Below are 25,472 nucleotides of genomic sequence, written 5' to 3'. Positions count from 1 at the left end.
TCAGTTCTTTCCGGCTGTTCTTTCTACTTAATTACCTTCCCCTCACTTCCTAATCCCTTCCATGTAATTCTACACCAAGATTGGGTCTAGCACTATTAATTTTCCACAGCCTACACTGTTTTCTGATAAGATGTTCTTTCTTAGCTGGTTGCTAATGTACCTAAACAGTCTGGTTTTAGCAGAACCTTTCAATCCTATTTGAATCATGTCTTTGCTCAATTTATTAATTCAGTTAATGCAGAGAATTTAAAACTTGCTCTTAGAATTTAATCTCATTTCACATCTGACACAATGAATCAACCACCAGTGATTTTACGTGGTCAAAGAACCATTTCAACTGAGCTGTCTTTTAAATCCTTCTATATGAGACATATATTTTTTTTCTATCATTAAAACAGGCTTACTAGAGTGATATATATGCTGCAGTAACAAATTTCCCTTATTACCTGAATGCATCTATGCATCTTTTGTGAATGAAACAGAGAAAGTAATGCTGTAAAAGATATTTTAACAATATATCAGAGAAGCACAGAAAGATTAGCAATGTATGAACACTCAGAAAGCACCTCCGAAGGCAATTTTCTATAGATTTTGTGTGTTTATTTATATAATTCATATCTAGATTGAACCTTTTTTTCCTTGACAAGTGTATTTTAACATCCAGTTCAGTATAAAGAGGCTGCCCCTGTGTTCTGTTCAATAGTCCCTAATAACACTGCTTTACAATGGTAGACGAATAAAATTTTGTTGATTGAAACATGCAGCGTCATAATGGGTTCTCATGTTTCTGTAATGTTTAGTAGTAATTTAACCAAGTGCTTGTTCTTTTGAATCAGAAATTGTACATCAAAACTATATATCGTTCTACATATAGCCTGCATTTGTAATACAAGTCTTAGTTTTAAATATACCTTCTGTGTTTTGTGAATGCTAGTTAAAAATAATCCTATTTTCTTCTGATAATGAAGGTAATATATATTTATTTATTTGTTCATGCAGAGAAATTAAAGAAAAAAACTCTGGCGATATGCATCACCTCACTAGAGATAATGGCTATTAATATTTTTACATACATTATTTCTGGATTTTTATGCATATCTATATAAATAAAAATTTTAAAACAAACTTGAACTTATTTTGTATGTATTGATTTTTACACATAATCACTATGCACATTAACAGATGAATTTTACTCTCTCTGTGTGAGAAAGACAATAATTTAATTAAATTTTAAAAATTCCTCTTCATTTAGCTCATGAATCTATGCTTTGGAATAAGCATGAAATGAGGGATAGGAATTTGCTTTTTTCTTAATTCCAGTTTCTGTGTGTCTCACATAACATGTGCATCTTGCTACAGTGACTATGATTCTGATGGTAAAAATACATATTGTTCTTATAACATGGTCTATGCTCAAGCCAACAACTTTGATGCACAATCACAGAAACGGCCATGCATTCTAATACTAAAAGAAAAACTGTGGAAGTTATGGTATTTGGTCTCCAACCTAGAGATTTTCAAGGTTGAAAATTTTTTCAAAATTTTTTCTCCATTATGTGCTGGTTTAAAAACCTAACTTCCTGCATGAGATGCAACTCCTCTGTGATCTACTTGCTTATCTTAGCAAATAGTTATCAGTTTTTTTTTTTCTGTAAGTATGTTTTGAGATTTAAAATACTGGATTACAATCCATCAAATGGATGCACCATGTCTACTTAAACCAACCCACTATTATTAGACATTTGGTTAATTTCCAATGTTTTATTATAAATAAAGCCATGACAACTGCTGTGACTGAGATATGACATGAGGGTCAGTCATTATATTTGCACGTGGACTTAATGCTGTTGTAGTGTCTTTCTTTCAGGTACTTTTCCCACTGTTATAACGCTAAGATATTGGAAGAAGGGGGATGTGACTTCCCAATAACCAGTTGGGGGTTGCCTTCCCTGGAAGAGGAGGCAATAAAACATGATTTTAGAAATATAAGCTTTTGGTGTTTTTTTGCAGACTCCTTTCCATGACACCTGTTCAGAGGGTTGGATTTGAACATAGTCATGTGAGCCAGTTCAAAGAGTGTATTTGCGGGGCTTTTGAGAGCTGCAGTGTTCTAGTTCCTTCTGTCAGCTTTGTGCTGCAAATAGCCATGGCATTTCCCAAAGTTAGAAGACTTCTGTGATTCACGTGCCTGTTCTTCAGACCCGTACAGCTTTCCCTCCAAGTTTAGGTTGCCTTGGACAGCTGCATTCGGGGACAGTTATGTGCTGTTCGATTTATGCAGTGGAGAGAAAACTTGAGTCTCACAGCTTTCTGAGAACCCTTCATATGGACTCTACTGGGTCAAAAGTCTGTGGAAAAATCAAATATTAATTTACTAGCATTCATTCCTGGTCCAAGATATAAACTTTTTAAGGTTTGTGATATATACTGATAAATTTCTCACCAGATATTTTGTTCCAATTTATACCACATCAACTCCAGATGGAAGTGATAGTTTGTTTAAACCCTTATCAACCGATGGTTTTTATTTTTATTTTTATTTTTTTTTTGAGACGGAGTTTCGCTCTTGTTACCCAGGCTGGAGTGCAATGGCGTGATCTCCGCTCACCGCAACCTCTGCCTCCTGGGTTCAGGCAATTCTCCTGCCTCAGCCTCCTGAGTAGCTGGGATTACAGGCACGCGCCACCATGCCCAGCTAATTTTTTTGTATCTTTAGTAGAGACGGGGTTTCACCATGTTGACCAGGATGGTCTCGATCTCTTGACCTCGTGATCCACCTGCCTCAGCCTCCCAAAGTGCTGGGATTACAGGCTTGAGCCACTGCACCCGGCTAACCGATTGTTTTTAAAAGAAACATAGCCATAGATGAAGTGAGCTTTTTTAATTTGGTGTTTCTTTAATTTCTAAAGGGATTGAACATTTTTTGTGCATTTTACTAACCTTTTGTTTGTTGTTATTCATATTATTTGTCTCTCCCACACCCTTTTTTTTTCTGTACAAGCATTAAAAAACATTGAAGTCTAAGAACTCTTTATATTTCAAGTCTTTATCTAAAAACAAAATGTTCAAATCACTTGAAGAAACATAATATATATGTATTTTTCTTTTTTTTTTTTTTTGAGATGGAGTGTCACTCTGTCACTCTGGTTGAGATGCAGTGCCATGATCATAGCTCATTGCAGCGTCTACCTCCTGGGCTCAAGGAATCCTCCTGCCTCATCCACTGTAGTAGCTGTGAGTACAGGTGCACACCACCATACCTGGCTAATTTTTTAATTTTTTGTAGAGGCAGGGTCTCACTATGTCACCTAGGCTGGTCTCGAGCATCCCAAAGTGCTAAGATGATAAATGTGAGCCACCATGCTTGACCAACATATATATTTTAAAGGATAAAGAGGTGCTAGGAAGAGTGTGAGTTGAGTAGACAGGAAGCAGACATTCAAATACAAAGTATTTGAATTAAATTAAGTTTCTATTTTATCCAGAACATTACGGCTTTTGTGATGCAGTTTGTAATAGAGATGGTATTATGGTCTTTCATACCCTTGCCCCCTTTAAAATTTAGAGCTTCTGTTGTCTAGGTGGCTACATTTTATATCATATGACTCTCATGATGGGATACCTACTCAAAGGTCAGCACTGACTAGGCTGTCTAGGGATTTATGAACTATATCGAAATCTCTCTTTTAGGAATCAGAATGACAGATAATATAATAATGAAACCAATTAATAGCACATATGGAAAAAAAAACATGCAGAATGTGAATGAATCAAATTAGTGGTGAAGCTGTAGAGGAAAGAGATGAAAAAGTCACAAACTCCTGCTCCTGAGAGCTCTAAAGCTACCTTAAATAGAGAGCCAAGCCATGTCATGATGGTGTAAGCCTAGAGTCCCAGTCACTTGGGAGGCTAAGGCAGTCGATTGCTTGAGCCCAGGATTTCGAGGCCACAGAGTGCTATGATGGCACTGTGAATAGCCACTGTATTCCAGCCTGGGCAACATAGCAAGACCCTGTATCTAAAAAAATAAATAAATAGGCAGCCATGTTGCAGCTCCAGTTTCAGTAGGCTGTTACTTTTCTTGCTCTTATTTCTCTATGTATGTCCCTGTCACTTCAACTCCCTTGAGTGGATCCCCGTTAATTATGCTTAAATACTGTAAACCTGAAAAACAAGATGGTTATAAAGTAAAGTATCTACGACACAGATCTTGACTCTCTTAGTTGCTACAACGCTATACATACTCCAGCAGTAATTTTTATAGTTTCTTCTTTTGTTTAACAGTTGTTCAACAATATGAGACAGCCAGGTGGGAAAGGGTCCCTGGAAAAACTCCGCCAGCCTGCACACTAGGAGGCAGGCGCCCTGGGGTGGAGGCACAAAAGTTGCATTGTTTTCAGCGGGAAGTATCCTGGCTCCTCCTCTTTCTGTGTGGAACCTGAAATTCAAATGGCCAGGCGAGAAGCACTCTGGCAGGGACGCTGGCCTGGGGAGAGTCCCTGTTTTCCCCCTTTCTCTCTTTTTCACACAATAAAACCCTGTCTTACTCACCATTCAAATTACAAGCCTGAATTTTCGTAGCCATGGGACAAAGAATCCCGCCATTAGCTAAACTAAAAAAAAGTCCTGCGACAATAAAATTACGAAGTCTAGAGTCTATATTATTGGGCTAGATGATAGAGATACAGAGATGAATCAGACAATCTGCCACCTAGAAGTATGTAGTTCAAATACACTTTTCTGTATAGCGTGGTCATTCATTACTGCAGATTGTCAGATCAATGGTGACCAACTAGTTGCTAGGCAACTTGAAAGACAGGAATACAGAACGGATGCAGCTTCATTCTGTTATAAATTCTTCTTTGAAATGTTTGTCAAGAACTCTGAAGGATCTGGAGTTTTCTCTACTTCAAAGCTAAGATGTTAGGCGGCCGGTTTAATAGATGCCGGCAGAGGCATGAAGCTTCTGGGTCACAGAGACAGAAGACTTTGTTCCGGCAAGGCAAGGAACTAAAAGCTTTACATTTGCTTCAGGCCCCCTTTCCCCAAGTCCCTTGGGGAAAATGCAGAGCAGTCCAAATGGATGTGTTGCAATTGAGAAACACCAGCATACAGAACCCAAAACTACAATGGGCTTTGAGCAAACCTCCTTGACATTTGCCCTGCAGGGGGCTATTATCTTGATTATAGTGGACAGTGATTCCTCCCTTGGAGGAAGACATTAACTCTCTCTTCCAAGGTTGTACACTATCATTATACAAACATCCTTGAACAGATATTTCAGAACAAAGGTCATCAGTGTCTCTGCTTGCAAAACATGCAGAAATGTCAAACATCCATGAATTGTGTTCTAACAATGTTCTTTCTCTGGGTATTTTTTAAGACCATTTAAAATTGTGACTCATTTTTACTTTAAGGTGGTCCTGTATTCCTCCATATTTGCCATATCCTGTTTACTAGGTGTACTAGTTAAAACTGTTTTTGTTTTACATAACAGAAATTAACTTTCTCTAACTTAAGCAGAAAGGAAAGTTAGTAGAAGGATACCGGATTATTTCATAATTGAAAGAGCAATCAAAAATCTAGTACTGTTTTGGGACCTCATCCGCAAAAGTTCACAGTCATCTGTAGAGTGCTGTCATTATCATGCCTCCATTATTCCCTGCCATTCTCCACTCCAACTTTTAAATTTTCAAAAGAGAGGAGTTGAGTGGCTCAGTTTGGCTAAGGCTCTTCCTCTAGATTTTCAGTTATGCCTAGAGGGGAAAGGCCATGAAAGCACAGACCCAGTAAATCTTGGCTGTTCCTATAGAAAGAGGGATGATTTCTTTGGAGCTTTGGCATCCTTCGCAATTGCTTTCTATTATATCTGGATTCATTTTGATTGATATTCCATTGCTCACAAGAGAAATGCAGTTATTGTTTCGAGCATTATTTCATTTCACTTTTTAAATCAATTCAGTACTGTTTTGCTTTGTGTGTCATTTTCTGTTTCTTTTTTTTTTCTTTTTCTTTTTTTTTTTTTTGAGATGGAGTTTTGCTCTTGTTACCCAGGCTGGAGTGCAATGGCGCGATCTTGGCTCACCGCAACCTCTGCCTCCTGGGTTCAGGCAATTCTCCTGCCTCAGTCTCCTGAGTAGCTGGGATTACAGGCACGTGCCACCATGCCCAGCTAATTTTTTGTATTTTAGTAGAGACGGGGTTTCACCATGTTGATCAGGGTGGTCTCGATCTCTTGACCTCGTGATCCACCCGCCTCGGCCTCCCAAAGTGCTGGGATTACAGGCTTGAGCCACCGCACCCGGCCTTGTGTGTCATTTTCTTGGCCTTTTCTTTTCTTTTCTTTTCTTTTTTTAATACCATTTTCCAAATTTTATGGAGTCATCTTTTGAAGTGATCTGGGCTAATTTAGTAATTCAAGAGTTTTTGGTAAATATAAGTAGTCTCTGGTAGTTGAAGATAGATAGGACTATATGTCTTTCCTTGTCAATCTTGCTACCAAGAGGCATGTCACAAGTAGAGCAAGACTTGCCCTAAGTTTTGTTAATGTTAAATATTTATTAGCTAGCCATGTATCTTCAAGACCATATTTCAACAATGAAAAATTATTTTTGACATCTTTTATGCTAATTAACATACCCTCTTGTGTAGATTTTAATAATGGTATTTGAAATGACAGAGTAGCCAATTCTAAAGCTATGCATTTTCTTAATTAGGATATGTCCAAGATTACTCAATCAGCCCTGGAGTGTGGATTAATGTTACTTTATTGCCCTCATGCACATATATACATACAACCTCCCTTGGAAATATTTTTAAAGTAAATTACCCAACAAATAATATAATAGGTCAGATTTTAGGCATTTAGTCATGCACTCATGCTAATTTCCACACTCCTTTGTAATTAACATTCTTCCTGACTGGATTAATTGGGTTTGCAATAAGTAATCACATTTGTAATATTGCAACTGTTCCCAAATTAATTGCTCACATGTTCAATGAGCCATTACATGTTCTTTGTAAAACAGCTTAAAGAGCCCACTATTTGAGAGCTGCAGTCCTAAACATTTTGAGGAGAGGGATATAGAATCATCTAAAAATATGATAATGTTAATAAACCACTGATTCTCAAACTCAGAGAGTATATAATAACCACCTTGGTGTACTAATTAAATGTAGAAATATCTTGGCTCCACCTCTAGCAATTCTGGTCTGGTAAATATTTTGTGGGGTCTGGAAAAACGTAGAGAAGTACAATATACTGTCTTCCTAGAAGAAGACACCTATGCACAGACTTCCAACTTTGCCAGTGACTTTTAGTAGGGTTTCAGAACCTTGTGGCTTTAAGTCTACTACAGTTCTCAAGACCTCCTGCAAATTACAATCACCAAGAGAATTTTAAACAATATTGCAGACCAATTAGATCAAAATGTATGTGGTTATAGGATGACTAAACAGTCTGCGTAATTTTCTTCCCAACCCAGAATGGAGACTAGAGATTTTTTTCCCAATGTATCAATCTATTTTACTGAATTAGACTTACTTGGCAGTTATCTCACAAAAATGATGATAAAAAGACCAATCACCCTATACATCTTACAAAATACACCTTAATTTGTGTTTTGGTGAGAAGACGCATCATTTTTGTCGTTTATTTGTCTTTCCCTCCTTAAAGGTTCAAAGGATTTAGTAGACTTTGTTCTGTTTTTGATACATGGCCCTCCCAAGTTTGACAGAAAGAAAGCAAAGCTCTTTTTATAATTTATGGTGTCAAGGCGACTGTTTATTATTGATATTTTAGTTGAAGAAAGACTAAGAAAACATGTGAAGGTTAAAACTGACCATAAATTCACTGTATTTTTAAAAGCATGCCCAGCTGTAACTAAAAGTAGATATTTGTTGTGAATAACTCAGAGAAATGGTTAAATGGGCAATTTTCTAGAGGTTTTCTGAGGAAGGTTTTTTTTAAACAATTGTTTTGAATTAGGAACAAATCTTACGAAGAGCAAAGTAGCAGATGGAAACTCTAGTTATATTGATAAAGTTTTAGAAATTATTTCAGACTTCTGTATTATAAGGGAAAGTAGATCTATAATCAGTGTTAAAAACCATGTTGAAAATATCTATAATCAAAGCTTTTTCAATGTTTCTTTGAAGTGGATCCACTTATAATATGACTCATAAACATTCAAAGCACTGGCAATAATAGGGTAATTTAATATGGTTAAAGCCCTTTAGTGAATTCACATAGGCCAAGAAATTTCTCTGAGGACGTTAATTTAATAATTATGATTCTTTTTTTTTTTTTTTCAAACGGAGTTTCGCTCTTGTTACCCAGGCTGGAGTGCAATGGCGTGATCTCGGCTCACCGCAACCTCCGCCTCCTGGGTTCAGGCAATTCTCCTGCCTCAGCCTCCTGAGTAGCTGGGATTACAGGCACGCGCCACCATGCCCAGCTAATTTTTTGTATTTTTAGTAGAGATGGGGTTTCACCATGTTGACCGGGATGGTCTCGATCTTGACCTCGTGATCCACCCGCCTCGGCCTCCCAAAGTGCTGGGATTACAGGCTTGAGCCACCGCGCCCGGCCTATGATTATTTCTTATGCTGATAACTCTTGAGTTAGAATTTCTACAGCCAGCAACAAAGTTTTAGAAAATCAAATTGTAAAAATTAAGTGTCAGAAGTTTGGCAGATTTAACATGTATGAGTTATAGTCCTTTTGTGTAGAAGAACTGACTTCCAAGTAAGCAAAGGAGCCATTTTTTCTGCTTAGAAACCTTTTTTCCCCCTAAAATTGGATACACACCTAAAGGTATAGGGAGAGACCACTCAAATGTGAAATGCAAATTTGCTCTTTGTCAGCAATTTTATTTTTTTTACTGTGAAGGTAGACTTGTGGGTTTATTTTTGCAAAAAATTGAAGGAATTTTTATACTTTTAATAAAAACTGGATGCTTTTCTATTGTGTTGTGGAGAAGGACTCACCACAATTATGTTTGAGAGTTTGCTGGAAGCTATCTGTGGTAGGGGAAATTGCAGTATAATTGAATTGTAGATGCACTGTCATTTTAGACCACTGTTGTTAGAGAAGATAGTACTTGTGAAAAGATAGTTACTTTTCTTGTGATGGAATTAAAGTCTTCTGGGAGGATTCAGGCTTGAGGGGATAATGAGAGTGATGGTTCTAATGCTCAGGAGTGCTTACTTCCCACCAACCTTACAGGCTGCTATGCATTCCTATCTCTGATCCTAACAGTCCCATGGATAGTGTTATCATTATCCCCATTTAACAGATTAGGAAATGGTGGACAGGATATAAATCCAGATAGCTCTGGATTCCTAAACCCTATTTTTTTTCTATCACTCTCTCTTGTCTCTGTTCCGTATAATCCACCCACCTATTGCTTAAATCTTCAAAGGTGCTCGCTTTATCTTGGGGCAATATTTGTAGCATTGGACAGCTCTACTCAACCAAAAGTTCATTCTTTGCTTAAGCTTATGTTTTTCTCTTTGTGGCTTCCATTTATTGGCTCCATGGGAGAGATACTAACGATGGATCAGAGAGGGAAAGTAAAATAGTGAGTACTGAGAACATGAAGGTAGATCACTATGGAAGTTGAGGAGAAGACTGTGTGTCTGGCGTTAATAGGATATAAGCACAGGAAGCTGTTCTATTTTCTTCTCCTAAATTGGAATTTTCATTCTCCAATGGTATGCTTGTGGCAGTTAAAGGACTGGGGTGTTCTATTATCCAGCCAGCAGGGGGAGCAGTGAACTCAAATTGACATTCTTCAGGGATAGAAAGGTCCATTGACTTGGCACGGTATTTTATGAGTAGATGTTCCCACTCCGCCTAGCATTAATGGATTCCGTTTTTAATACATTGTTTATGTTTTCTTTCATCATTATTGTGGTTCATTAAGCCATTGGACACCAAGAGCAATACTCCACTACAAAAATATGTTCACTTTGCTAGTAAAATGCATTGTGTACTTATGAATTTCTTTAAATTTATGGTGAATCTCAATTTTAAAGATAACTTTCTAGATTCCAGTAGAATTGTTAATTTCGACCCAAATTACTCCTATGTTTGAGCTCAGAATAATAGGTTTGCTTTGGAGCAATCAGATGAAAAGATTTGGTTCTATGAGGTGATTTGAGGATCCCTGGGAAATAATTACAGTATTGTCCTCAAGATATTTTACAGTGCCAGGAGTTGCAAAGCTTTTTAGATTAAACTTTATCACTTTTAAAAATTAAAAAAAACTAATACATGCACATTTTACCTAAAAGGCATAGTTCAATTAATTGTTCCCCATTATTCCGTTTGTTTGCTCTTCTTTAAAAAGGTTCTGAAGACTGGTGCATTTTTATGCTGCAAAGTACAAGAACAGGTCACAAGGTATATGTCAAGCCCTGTTAAAGCATAGAACAGGGGACTCATACCAGAAAAGTGGAAGAATAAAAGACAAGCTGCAATTTAAATTTGGACTAATGCAGGTTGGTTCTCTCACGTCTTAGGATAGGAGAAGCATCATGTTCTGAAGTAAGACACTAAAGATGAGATATGAAAGTCATAGTTCAGACCAGCCATGGTGGCTCACACCTGTAATCCCAGCACTATGGGAGGCTGAGATGAGTGGATCACCTGAGATCAGGAGTTCGAGACCAGCCTGACCAACATGGCAAAACCCTGTCTCTACTAAAAGCACAAAATTAGCTGGGTGTGGTGGTGCATGCCTGTAATCCCAGCAACTCAGGAGGATGAGGTAGGAGAATCACTTCAATCTAGGAGGCTGCAGTAAGCCAAAATTGCATGTGGGCAATAAGAGCAAAATTCTGTCTCAAAAAAAGAGAAAGTTATAGTTCAGAAAAGTCCAGGGTTTAATGATGTGGATAATACTTCTTTTGTGCAGTGGCTTATAACATCTTATTGGGACATGGACCCCTAGGAATATCTGAGTATCTGATGAAGGCTGTGGACTTTCTTCCAAGAAAAATGCACATACCTACAAAATGTATTTAACATTCAATTTCAGGAATTCACTGATGTTCCTCTTCCCCTGAAGCCCATCAGGGATCCTTGTTTAGTATAATACTCTCTAAAATGGAAGGGGTGGTGCTGCATGCATCCCAGGGGCGTGCAAAATGATCAAATGATCCACTGGAGCATAGACCCATCTATTTGTATTTACTTTCTGTTTTTACACATTTTTTTTTTCTGTAGAGGTTTTATATTGCATATATTAGAACCGTAATATATGCATAACATTTATTTATAAATAAGTAAATTTGTTGTAAAACTCAAATTTTTACTAAAAAGGAGGCATAACTCAAAATTTATAGACTACTAGTTTAGAGAGTTGTGCTAATTAAGTGTAAATTCTACACTTTTATCTTCCTAAATTAGAGGGCCAGTGATCAGAAAATAAATCAAGAGGTTACCACTAGTGGTCAGGAAATTTTGGGCCTAGTGATGACAAGTCCATTTGCCAATACTTTACTCAGCACTTTCACACATTCCTGGTTTGGTCCTCCCAGCAGTTCTGTGAGATGATAGCTATGCTAATAGAAATCTCTAAGAGCAGGCATGTTAACTAAATTCGCAGATAACCTAAACAGACTTTCCCTAGGGCCCTGGGCTAGTCAGTGCTACTAAATCTGGTACTCATAACCTTGGCTGCTGACCACAAATTATGTGTTCATTTCACTGAACAGCAGGGATAAGTCAATCATTATGGGTTGTCTATGGCCCCATTGCTGCAGTTACTGGTGCTCCCTGAGGATATGGAGTTGTTGAATCCCTGGCTGATCCAGGCAGAGGGATAGAAAACATATTTTAACTACTTGATCAGAGGGCTAGGAAGCTGAGCTAACAATTCAGTATTAGCTCTCTCCTGTTGGTACTGTAATACCAACATATTTCAAAACAGATAGAGGACTCTGGAAGGGTTTAGATACATCTATGTACAAAAAAGATTTATAATGGGTTATTAAATGGGAGTTCTGAGGCTGGCTTCCAGAGAAGTGCCAAGTGCTCTTTCTCCCAAATTTCCCTTGGTGCCACTGTCAAAGGCAAAGTACTCATCTAGATGGATTGTTGTTCTGACCCAGAATGACATTTCCAACTTTTCTTATATATAATCCAATCTCTGAACTTCCTTTTCGGTGATATTAAGTGGAATAGCATAAAAAATCTTTTGGCATTAAAGATAATAAATGTGTTCAGCATTGCTCAGGTGTCTTTGCTCTTTGCCAGTGCATTAGCTGTATTGATTTTAGAATTTTAAATGACCCCTTTTACCAGACTTGATTAATATCCCCTCCCCAGATCCTGGCTACCTGCTTCTTCTCTCTTCCACGTGTGATTTCTCCCCTATCACACTCGTACAAGTTAGAGGTGGCTGACCTTCACTCGACCAAGGGTCAAGAAATGTGAGGAGTATTCTTTGGGCCCTGTGATCAGCCTCTAAAGAGCAGGCTGGTCGTGGAAGGGTCAAACCTTCAGTGCATTGCTCTATGTCCACATTGAGCCCAGGTCCTTGGAACACTCACAGTGGACCTCCTGGCTTGGTAAGTACCAGGCTGTTCTAATATGTGACTTCTAGAGAAGCAGCATTGAGCCAGCCAGAGAGCTTGAAGGTGAAATGAGATCTCTATCAACACAGGCCAGTTCAATCCAGATATCAGTTACTGCATGAGACAAAGGTTAATTTCCTGAGACTTCTTCTAATTAATTGTGTCCTCCATTATCCTCAGAGGATATGTCATTTAAAATTCTGTTCACACATTATTTTATTCTATCTCTGGAACTGAGCTATGAGCTCCCTGCACGCCCTGAAGATACTGTGGCCTGGTAGAGCTTTGTACATCCTCCCAAAGTTCTCTCAGGGCAGCTGGTCCATGGTGGATGATGATCCTTAGGCCAGGCTTGTCCTTCTCTTCAGGAAACAGGTGGGTGGGAGGTTGATGACTTCTTCCCTGGAGATGGCTACTCTTGAATCAGATTCTTTTCACTCGTTGACTGCTTATTTTCTTTCATAATATGTTAAGAGGAAATTTGTTGTAAATAATAATGTAATATAACTACGTTATTGCAAATTTGAAAATTTTACACCTAAAAATCATCCTTAACCTTCTACACAAATGCGCCTACTCTCAGCATTTTTTTATGTGTATGTTTAACATATCTAATTATAATGACAGCGTTCTCAAATAGATTTTCAAGTTTAAAAACTCCATTCTAGGCACTTTTTCTTTTGTTCAGTCATCGTCATAAATGTTACTGGGATACCAAAATTTATTTCACTATCTGTCCTATTATTATCTATTAGGTATGCTGTACTTTGTTTCCTCATTGTTGTTTACTGGATATACCATAATTTGGTTCTTCATTGTTATCCATTAGGTGTACCATTATTTATTTGACTGTTTTCTGTTGTCTCACATTGATAATGATTAAGTGATTATTAAGTGAGCATTGACTTAGGAAATCTGCTAATTCAGATTCAGTTTGACAGAGGTCATTATTATTATTTAGCATGGTTTTGGCCTCTACCTGGTACTCAATAAATGTTTTATTTTTCTTTTATTATAAGCCCGAGGGCATAGTTCATATTTGATCCAGAGACTTCTATTTTATCTTGTTTGTATGGTTATTTTAATACCAATTTATAGGGAGTACCAGCATTCTGATCCCAGGAGTTTTCTTTATATGGTTGATCAGGTATATTGATTCCTTCCTGTCAGACATAGAATATTAGAGCTACAAAGGACTATGGAAGTAACCTCATCAGGTGGTTCTTCAATTGGTGCGTATCAGAATTTCACAGGATGCTTAAGAATACCAATTTCTTACTAAATCTGAATTTGGCATATTAGAACCAGGAATCTGCATTTTGGTGAGTAGACCTTGCTAACTTTTTAGGGTTAATATTTCATTTTTACCATGTTCAGTCTTTTGCCTTTAAAACTAATTGAATCTTGAGATGACTTATAACACGAGGCAAATATTATAATCACAATTATGTTCTGCAACAGGAAATAAGCTCTAAATGAATCTTAACATTTTACTTGACACATTACTATGTTTAAGTGTATTAAAGATGTCACTGAAAGGTGCAGGGGAGGAAAATGAACTTGATTTGGCAGGTAGGTGTTCGTGGTACTATTATCCACAACTGTCTATTCTGATTGACAGCACACACATTACCTCTTAACAGGCATTGTATTCCGTTGCCTCAGATTTAAGTGTATGGCATTTTTACTGAATATTTGAAATTGTTTTAGTTAATAGTATTAATTGCTCGTAGACCAACTTTCAGACACTATTACAAAGTGCTTAATATATAATAAACCAAAAGTTTCTATGGACCTTTGATTATAGCAAAATTAGTTCAGCAATGCCATGTTGCTTAAGTATTACATATTTTGAGTAGGGTAAATGCTTAATAGTGCTGAAAAGGATTTTTTTTTTCGTATTATAGCATGGAAACTGAAATGCAGAGGCTCAGAGTTTCAAGATCACTCAGCCAGAAGGAACAGAGCCAGAAATGGAGTTCAGCTCTCCTGGGTCCTCGTTCTCTGCTCTTTCTACCACACCAAACTGCCCTTTTTGCATAATTTCTATCTAATCAGAGGCACTTGGTCTAATGGCTGGTAGAGATGCATATTTATATTGCAAAGAGCATTGAAGCAAGGAATTTTACTCAATATGTTCTTTTGGAAAACCAAACATGCTTTATTTCTTTTTTTCACAATTTATTTAAACATCTCACATATACAAAATAGGTACAATTTAATTTTTCTGCTTGCCCAAGAAACAAAGCTTCTATGGAACCATGGAAGAAGATGAAAATGAGACTGGCAAAGAACAAATGCTGAATTTGAAGAAGAGGACAACTTTGGGCAAATAATCTGCATACTTTTAATTGGGAATAAGATGGAAAATACGAATGCTAAATCAAAATTTTTTAAAAATACACCACATGATACAACTCAATACAGGAGTATTTCTTCTCAAATTCTTCTAGCACCATCAACATTCTTCAAGTATCTGAAATACTATTAGTTAGCACCTTGTATTATGAACAAAACATAACAAGGACCTCAGTTCACCTCTGTCTAGGTCAGCACCTAACAATGTGGATCACACTCACGAGAAAGTGTTTTGAGGTAGTTTAAACCTTTGGAAGTTTGGGTTTTAAACTTCCCTCTGTGGAAGATATTCAAAAGCCACAAGTGGTGCAGATGTTCATGGTTTTTATTTTATTTTTCAGTTTTTATTTTGGTTTTCTTACAAAGTTTGACATTTTCCACAACAGGTGTAAGAGTGTTGAAAAAAATTCCAAATTTTTAGGGGAGCAGGGGAGGGAGTTAATGAAATTGTATTGCACAATGCTCTGATCAATCCTTCTTCTTCTCTTTTGCCCACAATTTAAGCAAGTAGATGTGCAGAAGAAATGGAAGGATTCAGCTTTCAGTTAAAAAAAAAAGAAGAAGAAGAAATGGCAAAGAGAAATTTTTTTTTTCCAATTTCTTTCTTTTTTAATTTAGGTTGAGTTCATTTATTTGAAACAGACTGGGCCAATGTCCACAAAGAATTCCTGGTCAGCACCACCGATGTCCAAAGGTGCAATATCAAGGAAGGGCAGGCGAGATGGCTTATTTGTTTTGTATTCAATGATTGTCTTTCCCCATTCATTTGTCTTTTTCTGTTAAAAGAGAAAAAAATAGATACATAAAGCATCACTATTTCTGAATCCGATAACTTCTGAACCATAGATTTCATAAGAACCACATTTTGGCATATATCATTCTGAAGACGTCTGCCCCAGATCAACAAGTTAATCTTTGAAATAACAGTATCAAGGGTGTCTTTAGTGGGAGGGGCTCCCTATTTAACAAACAAACAAACAAACAAAAAAACAAAAAAAACCCTAACAACATTTCAATACACATTCCAAGTGACTTATTTCTACAAAGTCGTTTTTAGGATTGTGGTGTGTTCATCCATCTATGTGTGTCTTTGGGAGTGGGACCTGGGTGGGTAGGCAGTATTGTGAATTTTAATTTTTCTTCTATTTATAGCATATTATAGAGGAAGCATTAAAAGTTAAATGTAAGCTATACTAATAAGTAAAATAAAATACACATAACTATAAGTTATAGTTTAGGCCACTAAAGTCTCAAGAAGTTTTAAGTTATGGCATACATTACCTTTAAAAAACTTATGCTGAAGGAAAAATGATGCATGGACATAGTATACATTTCATTATTTCAGAAGACACTATCTGATCAGAAATACTCTGAGTTTTTCAACTGAATTTAAGTACAAAATTAATATGTATAAATAAATAAATATAAAATACATACAAAAACTGAATTTCGTTATGAAAAACACAAAATAAGTTAGGTCTTTTATTCTTCTGTTCATTTATTCCCCCATCTTTAGGCCCCCCTTAAGGGAGGCTCTTAGTTAGAACCATCCCCCTCTCATCCCACTTTCCAAAGCTATTCCCATATTTCACTGTTACTTACAGAGCAGCCATCTACAAGAACAGTGTAAGTGAACCTGCTGTTGCCCTCAGCCACAAGTTCAACATCATTAGATCCTTGCAGAATGACAGCCTTTTTCAGGTTGCCAGTCTCCTCATCCATGTATGCAATGCTGTTCTTGCAGTGGTAGGTGATGTTCTGAGAGGCATAGTTGGCCAGCAGGCGCATGAAGGCAAGTTGGGTAGCCATTTCCTTGGAAGTCACTCCTTCTACGTTATATTCAAACTACAGAAAATAAGAAGAAATTCTGGTTAGGTGGAGAAGGATTCAGATACTAAGAGTCAAACTGAATAAAAAAAAAAAATCTCAGGAAGAGTAGACTCAGATCCAAGCTTAAGAGAAGGGTAATTTTAAAGAAAACTTAATTCACTTGTCTTTGAAACATCAGTTACCTAGATGAACATAAGACCTACTAGGCTGAGGCAAGGTCATCTAAAAAAGGTATTTGTTTCAATTAATCCTTTCTGAATATGCTTCTGTTTTAGAATAATAGAATGAGGAGGTAGAACTTCTGATATTTTTCTTTTTCTATAATTTTGTAATTTATGGAATTCCAGTAGGCATTCAGTAAAGTTGGTGAAAAGGTTTGATTAAAAATTCAGAAAAGCTGCTCACATTTTGAAAATGCATATGCATGAGTGTGGGGTATATGCTAGCCAGTGCTCCTTCACACTAAATGAGATTAGTCAGTTTTTGCAATGATTATCAATTAAGTCAAATTTGAATAATGGCTTTGAATTATATGGATGCGTCCAATCAATCCATCTTCTAATGTGCAATCTAGGACAAAATGGAACCCAGGAAAAGAACAGGTTCTTTTAATAAGCCCATTTTTGTCAGAGATTAAAAGGCAGATAATTAACAGTCTTACCACAATATTATTTAGCAGAAGGAGAAGTGTTTGTGGGATTCCTCACCTGGCTGCCACCATTGATAGTTTCTCCAAGCCAGACATGCTTCTTGTCCTTGGAGCTCCTATACCAGTTCTTGGCTTGGATGTTTTCAGGTTGGGCTCGGATACAGGTTTCGCCAGTAGAGAAATCACAATATACTTTGATAGCATCCATAGTGCATCCTTGGTTAGGGTCAATCCAGTAGTAACCTTTTAAGAAAATAGCATTCAGATCATGAAACTTCTCACTGAGCAGAACATAGATTCTAATACTTACTAATGAAAGATACTGACTCTCATAAGTAACTTTTTTGGTTGTGCTCTTATACTGTCTACCCTGCATTTAAGAGGAAGGGGGTGCCTATTTTTAAGATTATACAGTTTCTTCTCTACCCACCTCCATGAAAAATCAAATTGGAGTACTTATTACTATGAAAAATAAAAAAATGCATTTTAAGAGAAACAAGGTTGGGTGCTGTTTGGGAGAAGATGATGCTTCATTAATTGGGTATGATTTCACATAGTGTAATCTTTACCCAAATGCATTTTTACTCAAAATGTCAGTAGAAACTAATTTTGAAAAGCTCAGTTTGTCAGAAGGGCCAGTCTGGTCTAGACATATTGACCTACCGCTGCTCCACTCTGGGTGGCTGAGTCTCAAGTCACGGCATGTGCGAGCTGGGTTCTTTCTAGAACCTTCAGGAGTAAGAAGGGTCTCAATCTGGTTGTTGAGAGACTTCAGAGTAGCATCAACTTCATAGTCCTTGGGTCTGAGAGAAGGTGCTGAGCGAGGCTGGTCAGCTCTGAAGAAGTCTCCATCGTAACCAAAGTCATAACCACCACCGCTTACACCTGGAGGCCCAGGAGGGCCAGGGGGACCAGGGGGGCCCTGCAAAGGTGAAAGTCAGAGAGGAGAGGTTTTGTATTTTGTTACACTGAGAGACATCCATGGCAGTAGATTTTCAATTGAGCTTTATACGGAAGCATGTTCTAATAAGTAAAAAATAATCAAGTTCATGTAAATAAATAACGTGCTCCCAGGCACATTTGCAGGGATGGGCTTAACAAGCCATTGCATATAGACAATTTCCAGATATTTTAGAGGATATATTGAAATGGGGTTAACTTTAATGTATTGCCGTAGTTGTCTTGGTTTACTTTGAAGGATATATTCCTTAGGTTGGTGATGTTCTTTATTATTTCCCAAATCATACTTACAGCAGGACCTTGGTGACCCTGAGGGCCTCGAATGCCAGCAGGCCCAACCGTGCCAGGATGTCCAGTGCGACCATCTTTCCCAGCAGGGCCAGAAGGACCAGCAGGGCCCTAAGGAAGACAGACACCAAGTACATGTGAGCTGGTGAATCCCACCAAGGGAGCAGCAGCCTGGGGCTCACTGCTCGCTTTAGCCTGAATAAGTGAAGTTATTCAGAGATGAACTGTCTTCTCTTGAATCCACCTACCCTAGGACCAGCAGGACCCACAGAGCCAGGAGCACCTTGATCACCATGGTGACCCTTTAAAGAGAGAACAGGAAAATCACACTTTCAGAGCACATGTCAAGAGACAGGTTTTTTTTTTTTTTTTTTTTTTTGGTCCAAATTGAATGGAAAACTTTAGTTTAAATGGACTCAGGATTGAGAAAATTGAAAATGTAAAGTGGGGCTCTTTTCTCCCATTATGTCTATTATATTCAATTATTTTTTTCACAAGCTATTTCAGCAGTGCAATATTAGTCATTCCTCTAATTATGTTTATTTTAAGTGGGGTTGAAGGACATTGTTGCCAGGAGATTTTAATATATGTATATTTCTATCTCCCTTAACCCTCACCTTTCATGTTGGGATGAAACAGCGTTATCTCCAAGAGCGAGATGGAGTTAGCCAGAGAATGAGAAATGGATATGATATAGGCTATAGTGGAATAACAGCAGTGAAAATATGAAGATTCTTTTGAGCTGAAGGCCCTCAGGGTCAGTTTATGTGTGAGATGGCTACAGTTTACTTACAGCAAGACCAGGCAGACCCTGCAATCCGTTGTGTCCCTTTAAGCCAGGAAGACCTCTGGGCCCTTTATCACCAGGCTCTCCCTTATCACCACGAATGCCTTGTGGGCCCTATAAAGAAAGAGAAAGATGGATAAGCCTAGTCTTTTTAAAAAAATGACACTCACTTCGCCACAAATACTGCTTAAGTCATTTACAAATGTAACTCAGGACATGTAAGGGTCTAGCTGGGCCCTTGCTTCTGCTCGCAATCTGCTTTAGTTGAGCTGCCTGTAAAGTGGCTAGATCCTTGTAACTGTTCAATGCAAACAAGCAGAAGAGACTTAAGCTAGCTCAAGTTATTTGTATCAATCCTCGGCATGGACTAAAATTTTTTAAAAATATTAAGTCTAGCTGATATATTATTCATTTTCTTAATAGGTGCTTCGGACTGATTCTCTCTAAATGTTAGTTTTGTAAAGAAATCTTCACCATGTACATACACTAGGACCTCTTGGACCAACAGCACCAGTAGGACCAACAGGACCAGAAGGACCCTGTGAAATGGAAAAGAAAAACACAACTCAGCCAGGCCCAAGATTCCCCTCCTCACTTCCCTGCCATCCCCAAATGTGAGGAAGTCAGAAGTGAAGCCCACAAGAATGCTGCACTGAGGGACTGGTATTCACACACTTACAGTTTCACCACGGTTTCCATGTTTGCCAGCAGGACCCACGGGGCCATGAGGACCAGGTGCACCTGCAGCACCAACTGGACCAATGTTGCCAGGGTAACCACGCTCTCCCTACCAAAGGCAAAATGAAGCTTAGCATCAATCTGGCTTGTATTTTAATCACTTTTGGATTAGAGAAAGATGAAAAGTATACTAACCTTGTGTCCAGGTTGACCATCGCGACCTGGGGGACCATCGTTCCCAGGATTGCCCTGTGAAGACACCACACAAATTAAGGCTCTTAGGGAGGCTCTGCTACCTACCAGCCCCTATGTCTTGGCTAATCACTTCCAGTGCTCTGTAGCAAACCCTTTTTCAGACTGCCAAAACTAGGGATAAACATCTGCCAACCTAGATATTTTTTAAAGATGTTTTAAATACTTGGGCCCAATTTTTCAGTGTGCTAGTTAAAAGCTCATTCTTTGGCCTAAGCAGTTTTTTATATTTTCAATACTAGGTGTAGATATTATGGAACAACTGATCGTCTTGTTCAGAAATTTGGAACAAGAGAACCTCAGCTCAGTATATAAAGTTTCACACAATGAAATCCTGCTAGGTTTTATTTTACAAACCAAGTGTTGGACTCACATCACGACCAGCTTCACCAGGAGCACCATTGACTCCAGGACTCCCCACGGCACCAGGGGGACCACGAGCTCCAGGAGGGCCAGCAATGCCAAGAGGACCAGGTTCACCCTAAACAGGCAGAGAAGATAAAATGACATTCCTCTCATTGGAAGGAATGCTAACCCCTGCCCCCACCTCCAAAACAGCACTACTCAGGAGATTCTAGTTTGAAGAAAGAAGGTAAACTGAATGTGAATGGGCCACACAATTATAAGAAGTATCATTAGTGTTATCCCTGTCCTCCTTCTCCACACGTAGACTGCCAGCTTTACGTAGTCATAGGATGTTGCTCTGTGAAAGCCTCGTGTCTTTCAGTATCCCAAATGAAATGAATTCGTAAAGTTGGTAGAGTTTATGGAGATGAGATGGTTTTTAGTTGTTGCCAATGTATAAGGTTTAATGGAATGATTCAGAACTTTCAGAGTTTCATTCTTCCTACAAGATAAATGATGCCAGCATTTCATATTGCAGAGGAGTAAATGCAATTAGAGACTGTATCGTTCTTAAGCGCGTAGAAAGAACAAAAATCATTCTGCATAATTTTAAGCTGTGTCTTTATAGTATGTGTCTAAGTAAGGTGGTATTAAAGCTTCTAAGATAAGTGACATGTGATCTGTATCAAGAAAATGCCATGAATAAAAATCTTAAGTGAAGTTATTCAGTGATCAATCTGTCACATTTGAAGTGGCAGCTTTTAAAATCTTTCCTTATGTTAATGTAGTCAGAATGGTGTCAAGCACTCACCAGAGCACCAGCAACACCTGGCAGACCACGTTCACCTCTCGAGCCAGGCAGACCCAGAATACCAGGAGCACCAAGAAGACCCTGAGGACCTGGAGTGCCAGGAGGTCCCTAAACAGGAGAAAAAATACTGAGTGTTATGAGTAAGACCCTAGGTGATAACACAGGTTGGCTTGAAGATTGTGAGAATAAACTGTCTTCAGCTTAGTAAAAGGCTAATAACCTCCTATTACTAGGACATATACTTGGATATCTTTTCTCTAGTGTTAACAGTGAGTTTACATCTTGGCATATATACTTTTGTATCTGGTTCATCCTTGAGACCAATGGCACAACATTTAAAAATATGTGGTTAAGATGAATAAAGACAGTTGGGGTGGTGGAATAGAGTTTTTATAGCCTCCAGGCAGGAAAACAAATTAAAAAATTATTTTAAGTTATTATGGATACATAATAATTGTACATAGTTGGGGGGGGTGTTCCTTGAAAAACTAAAAATAGAACTACCATATGATCCAGCAATCCCACTGCTAGGCATATACACAAAAGACAGAAAATAAGGCTGGATGTGGTGGCTCATGTCTGTAATCCCAGCACTTTGGGAGGCCAAGATGGGTGGATCACCTGAGGTCAGAAGATCGAGACCAGTCTGACCAATATGGTGAAACCCCATCTTTACTAAAAATACAAAAATTAGCCAGGCGTGATGGTGTGTGCTTGTAGTCTCAGATACTTGGGAGGCTGAGACAGGAGAATTGCCTGAACCAGGGAGATGGAAGTTGCAGAGTCGAGATCGTGCCACCTGGGTGACGGGGAGACTTCATCTCAAAAAAAAAAAAAAAAAAAAAAAAGGAAAGGAAATCAGTATTATCAAAGGGAAGCAAATTTTGACTTTGGCCTCTAAGGTTTAATAGGGGCACCTTTTAGAGTAATATTAATACTGAACAGTGTACGTTTAAGAAATTGGTAGCCTACTGAGATTGATTAATCTATAGTAGGATGGCCACAGCAATGGGATTCTGTTCTAATCCTAGTACCGGTAAGGTGCCCTCAATAGCTTAAAGAGCTGTTGTGATAAAACTGTAAGTTCCCTCATTTATTGTCTTCCCGATTTTGTGCTTTCTGAGAATTTGTGGAAGCCACAGCACCTCAGTGTGGCTGGACAGATTTCCTGGCTCAACTGAGCTCTGCTTGAAAGCCTAGAATACTCATCAACAAATAGATGCCATTTGAAAATTTGTTTAGGGGCTTTATTTTAACTCAACATAAGGTATTGAGAAAGAGGAGTTGGAAATCACTTACAGCAGTACCAGCCTCTCCAGAGGGACCCTTCTCACCAGCGAAGCCAGGGGGACCAACTGCACCTGTTTCTCCAGATCGGCCAACTGGACCTTGGTCACCACGAGGACCACGGAGGCCTTCTTTTCCAGCAGGACCGGGAGGACCAGGAGGGCCAGAAATACCCTGTGAGGAAATGTACAAGGTTGTTTCCTTTCTGTTAAGCACTAAAGATCTGGAAGAGAGCAGCAGAGATTCTAGATCCTAAGATGCAAACAATGTGATGCAATAAAATAATACCCTGGTCATTTGGGGGAAATATTTGGAGTTTTTTACAACTTTTCTTGCAGAAAGAAGCAAAGAAGCAACTCCTGTCTTCCTTTATGAGGCTGTAACAAAGCATATTATGGAGGAGAGAATGTGGTAAATTTCGGTGAGGAAAAACATCGTGCCACTGATACTCTGGCATATTGGAATCAGAACTAAGTAGAGTGATAAGAGTTAATGATAAATGAATGGGACTCTGAGTTTTGAAGGACTCTTCCTTTTCTTTTTTTCTCTTTCTTTCTTTCAGAAAGCCAATATGGACATTTTATTCATAATTGAGGAATCACACACGATTTTCAACTAGGTTTAATTAAATGCCTACAGGGAATGAAGATTTTTCTGTTATGAACCTGTAAAAAGGATTCCAAGAAATCAACATCTTTGCTATTTTTCTTTCCCTGAAACCTTAACCGGAAGACTTAATCCTTGGTAATTAATTAAATTTTCTTGAGTCCTGACAGGAGAGTCTGAATCAGAATTAAATTAGAGACCAAACCACCTTTAAATTCAGGAACAATTATACCTTAACAATGGAGGCAGAATGTTAGCCATAAAGGGTAATTAGATATAGAAATATCTGATATGTGACTAAAACTGTTCATTTTTTTTTTCAAAGAGACCATGCCCCTGAAAGGGGACTGGTGTTCACATGAATAAAAGCCTCTTAAACGGATATTATAAAATATAACTTGTGATGGTTTTACCTTAATGGTTCAGAAAAAACTGATTTCACACCAGGAGAGTAACAGCAAATAATAGTCATGTGTTTTCATGACGAGTTTCTTATCAGTTTCCTATCAGAAGCCAGGCCTTTCGGCTAGAGTAAATGAAGACACATGTTTGGAGTGATTTACTTACAGAGGGTCCTGGGGGACCAGTCCGTCCAGCAGCACCAGGGAAACCAGTCATACCCTGCGAGCCAAGCACATTAGAATTCCACAGTCAATATCAACTCCAAGAAGTTGGGTAAGATAGGAATTTCTTTTTCTTTTTTTTTTTTTTTTTTTTTTTTTTTTGGAAAACCAGTACACATGACCAGGGAGAGACCAAGGGGTAAGAGGTAGGCAGCTTTATATAGGGTATTACTCAGCCAGGACCCTGAAGGCCCTCCTTCTCCACACATCTTCCTTACCAGCATGCCACCAGTTGCAATGCCCATATTTTGCATTAAGGTTTCGATAGCCCTTTCTAAAATGCTGACATATTATCTTATGGTTCTAAAGGCATGAAGATAAGACACTATGTCCTTATTATATATTAATGTGTATACATTAATAACTATATTAACCACCTGGCTGAGTGGTAAGGAAATGGACACTTAACAAGTAATGGTGTTCTTGGAGGAAAGAACAACAAATGACCTAGAACATTCAGCACTGTCCAGTGAGAGAAGAAGTCAGTAAAGTCCATTTTTGGAGAGCTCTGGGTCTCTAGAGAATTGTTGTGATAGCATTGGCTGCAAAAGGGAACGAAGTAGTGAGGCAGAAGAAGGGACATATTAAGAAACAGATGAAGGGAACCAAAGAAATAGTCTTTACTACTTCACAATTAAACTGTCTAGGGTCCACTTGGTTATTACTTCCAGTTAGGTGATAGCAACCTATACTGAGTTCTAGCTGGGTTCAGGTTAACATCAATATTGGAATTTCCCTGAAGAGAACGAACTTGAACCTCAAAAGTTTCCTCATAGTAGTCCAAATTTACCAAGAATTTCAAAGCTTTCAATTTGTCCTTAATAGATTCTGAAGAAAGAAAAGTGGTCAGAGTCCATTGTAAATACTCACAGGGGGACCTCCATCACCACGACTTCCAGCAGGACCAGGGGGACCATTTGGACCCTAAATGCAAACAAAAAGATGGGGTCAAATCACACACAAACCCTTAAAAATGTTAATCTTTTCTTCAAAGGGATCATTCCTGCATCTCTTAGAAAAAAATGTAGAAATAAAAAATGACTATCAGAATGTTCTTCAGTATTACCACCCTGACGAGGTTATTAGAGAATTAAAATAAAACAATATTTATGAAACATTTATACATTGTAAAACAGTGTGCAAATCTTAATCCTTCCTTTATTTGCCATCTTCTCTCTGGTATATTCCCTGTTGTATAGTAGGCACTTGACAGATGTATGTTTAATTGTATGATCTAATGGGTAGCTACACAGGCTGTGTGGACCATCAGTGAATTCAACTTACAGATGGGCCAGCAGCTCCGACGGGGCCTGTGGGACCAACAACACCATTTTCACCCTTAGGCCCTTTGGCTCCTCTTTCTCCTTTAGCACCTGGTTGACCAGCAGCACCCTGTTGGAAGGAAACAGCTCTGTT

The 25,472-nt window shown here is 38.3% G+C and overlaps 1 protein-coding gene across 1 annotated transcript in view; it reads right to left on the bottom strand.

The window, feature by feature from the left end:
* Positions 1–15,247: 15,247 nt before the first annotated feature.
* Positions 15,248–25,472, bottom strand: part of COL1A2 (collagen type I alpha 2 chain) — a 32,741-nt gene continuing 22,516 nt past the window's right edge. Inside the window, exons 35-50 of the mRNA XM_003921214.4 lie at positions 25,341–25,448; positions 24,927–24,980; positions 24,001–24,054; positions 22,840–23,001; positions 21,541–21,648; positions 20,758–20,865; positions 20,328–20,381; positions 20,134–20,241; positions 19,940–19,993; positions 19,461–19,568; positions 18,916–18,969; positions 18,671–18,778; positions 18,083–18,341; positions 17,478–17,662; positions 16,543–16,785; positions 15,248–15,716 (exon numbers count right to left, since the gene is read on the bottom strand). Of these exons, the coding sequence (XP_003921263.2) occupies positions 15,570–15,716; positions 16,543–16,785; positions 17,478–17,662; positions 18,083–18,341; positions 18,671–18,778; positions 18,916–18,969; positions 19,461–19,568; positions 19,940–19,993; positions 20,134–20,241; positions 20,328–20,381; positions 20,758–20,865; positions 21,541–21,648; positions 22,840–23,001; positions 24,001–24,054; positions 24,927–24,980; positions 25,341–25,448 (1,914 nt within the window). The 3' untranslated portion in view covers positions 15,248–15,569. The remainder of the gene's footprint in view (positions 15,717–16,542; positions 16,786–17,477; positions 17,663–18,082; positions 18,342–18,670; positions 18,779–18,915; positions 18,970–19,460; positions 19,569–19,939; positions 19,994–20,133; positions 20,242–20,327; positions 20,382–20,757; positions 20,866–21,540; positions 21,649–22,839; positions 23,002–24,000; positions 24,055–24,926; positions 24,981–25,340; positions 25,449–25,472) is intronic.

This window comes from Saimiri boliviensis, chromosome 10 (assembly GCF_048565385.1).
Source record: "Saimiri boliviensis isolate mSaiBol1 chromosome 10, mSaiBol1.pri, whole genome shotgun sequence".
Lineage (NCBI taxonomy): Eukaryota > Metazoa > Chordata > Mammalia > Primates > Cebidae > Saimiri > Saimiri boliviensis.
This window is presented reverse-complemented; position numbering and strand designations above follow the sequence as displayed.